The following is a 3,044-nucleotide window of genomic DNA, read 5'->3' as shown; positions in this document are numbered from 1 at the left end:
CATTGTAAACAAGTTGTGGAGTCTGAAAAACAATTCTGCTATGCATATATTGTGAGAAGCTTATTAGGGGTGGAGGAATTCATCGGTTTAAGCTTCATTTGGCTAGAAAAGGAGGAGATGTTGAGGCTTGTCGAAAGGTGCCAGCTGTAGTGAGACACCAATTCCATGAAAGTATTGAAGAGCTTCGAAGCAAGAAAAGAAAAACTCAAGAACAATATGCCGAAAGTTATAATGCTTGTGATGATGTTGAAAGAGAATTTGACGAGATCGAACGTAATGAGATGCAACAACAACAAAAATCCAGGGTTCCAACACCTATCTCTAGAAAAGGAAAATAAGTCAAAGGTTTACAATCCTATTTTCCATCGGCAACAACACCCGGAGGTCAATCAACTATCAAAAGCGTTCTTCAAAGCAAAGAAATTGTGGAGAAGTGTGATATTGCTATTGCGAAATGGATGGTGGATGCCTCTGTTCCATTTAATGCGGTTAATTCAGCTTACTATCAGCCAATGATTGATGCTATTGCAAGCATGGGTGCAGGGTATAAAGGGCCAAGTTATCCAAGAGTCTGTGGGTATTTGTTGAGTAAATTAGTTGAGGATGTGAGGAAAATGATTGATGGTTATCGTGAGATTTGGAAGCAAACTGGATGCACTATTATGGCCGATGGATGGACTGATCGTTGTAGGCGTACTTTGATTAATTTTTTAGTTTATTGTCCTAAAGGAACTGTTTTTCTAAAGTCAGTTGATGCTTCTAATATCTCAAAAACTGCTGAAAATTTGTTTAAGTTGTTTAGGGATGTTGTATTGTTTGTTGGTCCTGAGAATGTTGTGCATATTGTAACGGACAATGCTGCAAACTATGTTGCTGCGGAAAGATTGTTGGAGGCTGAGTTTCCTAAATTGTATTGGTCCCCTTGTGCAGCTCATTGTGTTAATCTGATGTTTCAAGATATTGGGAAGTTGCAAGAAGTGAGTCAAACTGTGTCACAAGCTTTACTGATCACTAAGTATATCTATAATCATTGCTATCCACTGTTCTTGATGAGAAAGTTTACAGGTGGGCAGGAAATACTTCGTCCAGCTCCAACTCGGTTTGCTACTAATTTCATTGCTTTGCAAAATATGTTAGCTCAAAAGGATCCTTTGAGAGCTATGGTGACTTCTAAAGAATTTACAAGCTCAGCTTACTCCAAAGAAGCCAAAGCTAAGAAATTTTTGGATCAAGTCTTGGATTCTAAATTTTGGAGTCAATGCACTGATATTGTTAAGCTTACCTCGCCACTTGTTCATGTTTTACGTATTGTGGATAGTGAAGACAGACCTGCCATGGGTTATCTTTATCAAGCTATTTATAAGGCTAGAGAAGAAATGGTGAGGAGGTTTCAGAAAAGAAAGAAGGTTGTTGATCCTTATTTGAAGATTTTGGATACCCGTTGGGATGCACAACTTAAGAAAAATCTTCATGCCGCTGGTTATTGGTTAAATCCAGCTTTTCGATTTAATGCTGGAGAATTTGAAAAGCACAAAGAAACGATTTCTGGCTTGTTGGATGTCATTGAGAAATATGCTTATGATGATCATGTATTGAATTCTAAGCTGACAAGTGAGAAGAGGATCTTTAAGAATGCTGAGAAAGATTTTGGAAGACCCTCTGCAATACATGAACGAACCACTGTTATGCCAGGTGAAATTTCTTCATAAATTTGGTCTTTTACTATTGTGATGTATTTATTATGTGATTTTTATGATTGTGATAAATTATTTATCTATTTTTTATGTTAAGATCAATGGTGGAAATCTTATGGTTGTGGAGCACCAAATTTGCAAAAGTTGGCTATTCGTGTTTTAAGCCAGACTTGTAGCTCTTCAGGTTGTGAGCGTAACTGGAGTATTTTTGAACACATTCACTCAAAGAAGAGGAATCTGTTAGAGCATCAAAAACTTAATGATCTTGTTTATGTTCATTACAACTTAAGGTTACAACAAAGGTACTTTCTTGATTGTTTTAAGTTGAAAGCATTATTTTAAAATCTTAATCATCACATGAGTAACGAAATATATTGATAACATAGGAACCAAATGAGAAACCAAGTTTATGATCCAATTTGTCTTGATGCATTTGAGGATCATTCAGAATGGATACTAGAAGATTCATCACCATTTTTAACTCCTGAAGAAATTGATGCTTTACGAAATGATCTTGCAAATATGTCTCTTCAATCACCTTTAGATGATTTAGGTATGCTTTTATTTATTTATGAATTTTGATCAACTATGATTTTTGTATGTCTTATAACATGTTTTATATTATTTTTTATCTTGATTTGTGAAACATTATCTATAATGCTAGATCAATTGGATTTGGAAGATGATCGGGAGGATGATGGAGCTAATAATTCTGTGGAAAATGCAAATCAAAATGAAACCAATCAGGATGTAGCTCCACATTTGTCAGATGAAGAGCAACTTGCCGACTTCGAAATCACTCCTTGGATTTAGTTTATGAATTGTTATCCATATTGTGTTTAATTAAGATACTAATGTACTAGTACTAACAACTTTCATGTTTATCTTTGTATTAGTTATATTTAGACTTTGAAACTTTGTTGTTTTTAAAATGTTGGTGAAGAACTAACGATATGTATTTTGAATTTATTAAGTTTATGAATATTTTTAATATTTTATATTTTTTATTCATGTGAAACCGGTTTTACCGGTTCAACCAGCGGTTTATCGGTTGAACCAATAAACCAGTGAACCAGTAACCTGACCGGTTCGATTACCGGTCCGGTTCTTACAACTATGGTTCTAATTCTCATTCATGTGCAATAATTTTATTAATTAGTAGATAGTTGGTGCACACATTAATGATGACTCATTTAATTTGATATCAATTAGTAGATAATAATAATAATAGAAAAGGTATAGATGGTATATGCATTGTATTTTAAAAAAGTAAAACATATTTTAAAAATGATTAAAGTATCAATAATAAATTGTGATGGATATCAATATTAATAATTAATTTTTATAATT

General features: G+C 33.8%; 1 protein-coding gene across 1 annotated transcript; it reads left to right on the top strand.

Moving 5' to 3' along the window:
* Positions 1-458: 458 nt before the first annotated feature.
* LOC107640523 (uncharacterized) lies at positions 459-2,507 on the top strand. Its single transcript, XM_016344038.2, has 4 exons — positions 459-1,692; positions 1,792-1,996; positions 2,081-2,247; positions 2,359-2,507. The coding sequence occupies exons 1-4, from the start codon at positions 459-461 to the stop codon at positions 2,505-2,507; spliced, it is 1,755 nt and encodes a 584-aa protein (XP_016199524.2).
* Positions 2,508-3,044: the final 537 nt, after the last annotated feature.

Source organism: Arachis ipaensis, chromosome B5 (genome assembly GCF_059453495.1).
Source record: "Arachis ipaensis isolate K30076 ecotype BB chromosome B5, ASM5945349v1, whole genome shotgun sequence".
NCBI lineage: Eukaryota > Viridiplantae > Streptophyta > Magnoliopsida > Fabales > Fabaceae > Arachis > Arachis ipaensis.
Note: the sequence above shows the minus strand (reverse complement) of the source record. Positions and strands in the feature narration are given on the sequence as shown.

Bases quoted from the DNA above. Each gene is read 5' to 3' on its own strand.
- LOC107640523 (XM_016344038.2), top strand. From the start codon at position 459: ATGGTGGATGCCTCTGTTCCATTTAATGCGGTTAATTCAGCTTACTAT. The intron at 1,693-1,791 runs GTGAAATTTCTT...TTTTATGTTAAG, and splicing joins ACGAACCACTGTTATGCCAG to ATCAATGGTGGAAATCTTAT. The intron at 2,248-2,358 runs GTATGCTTTTAT...CTATAATGCTAG, and splicing joins ATCACCTTTAGATGATTTAG to ATCAATTGGATTTGGAAGAT.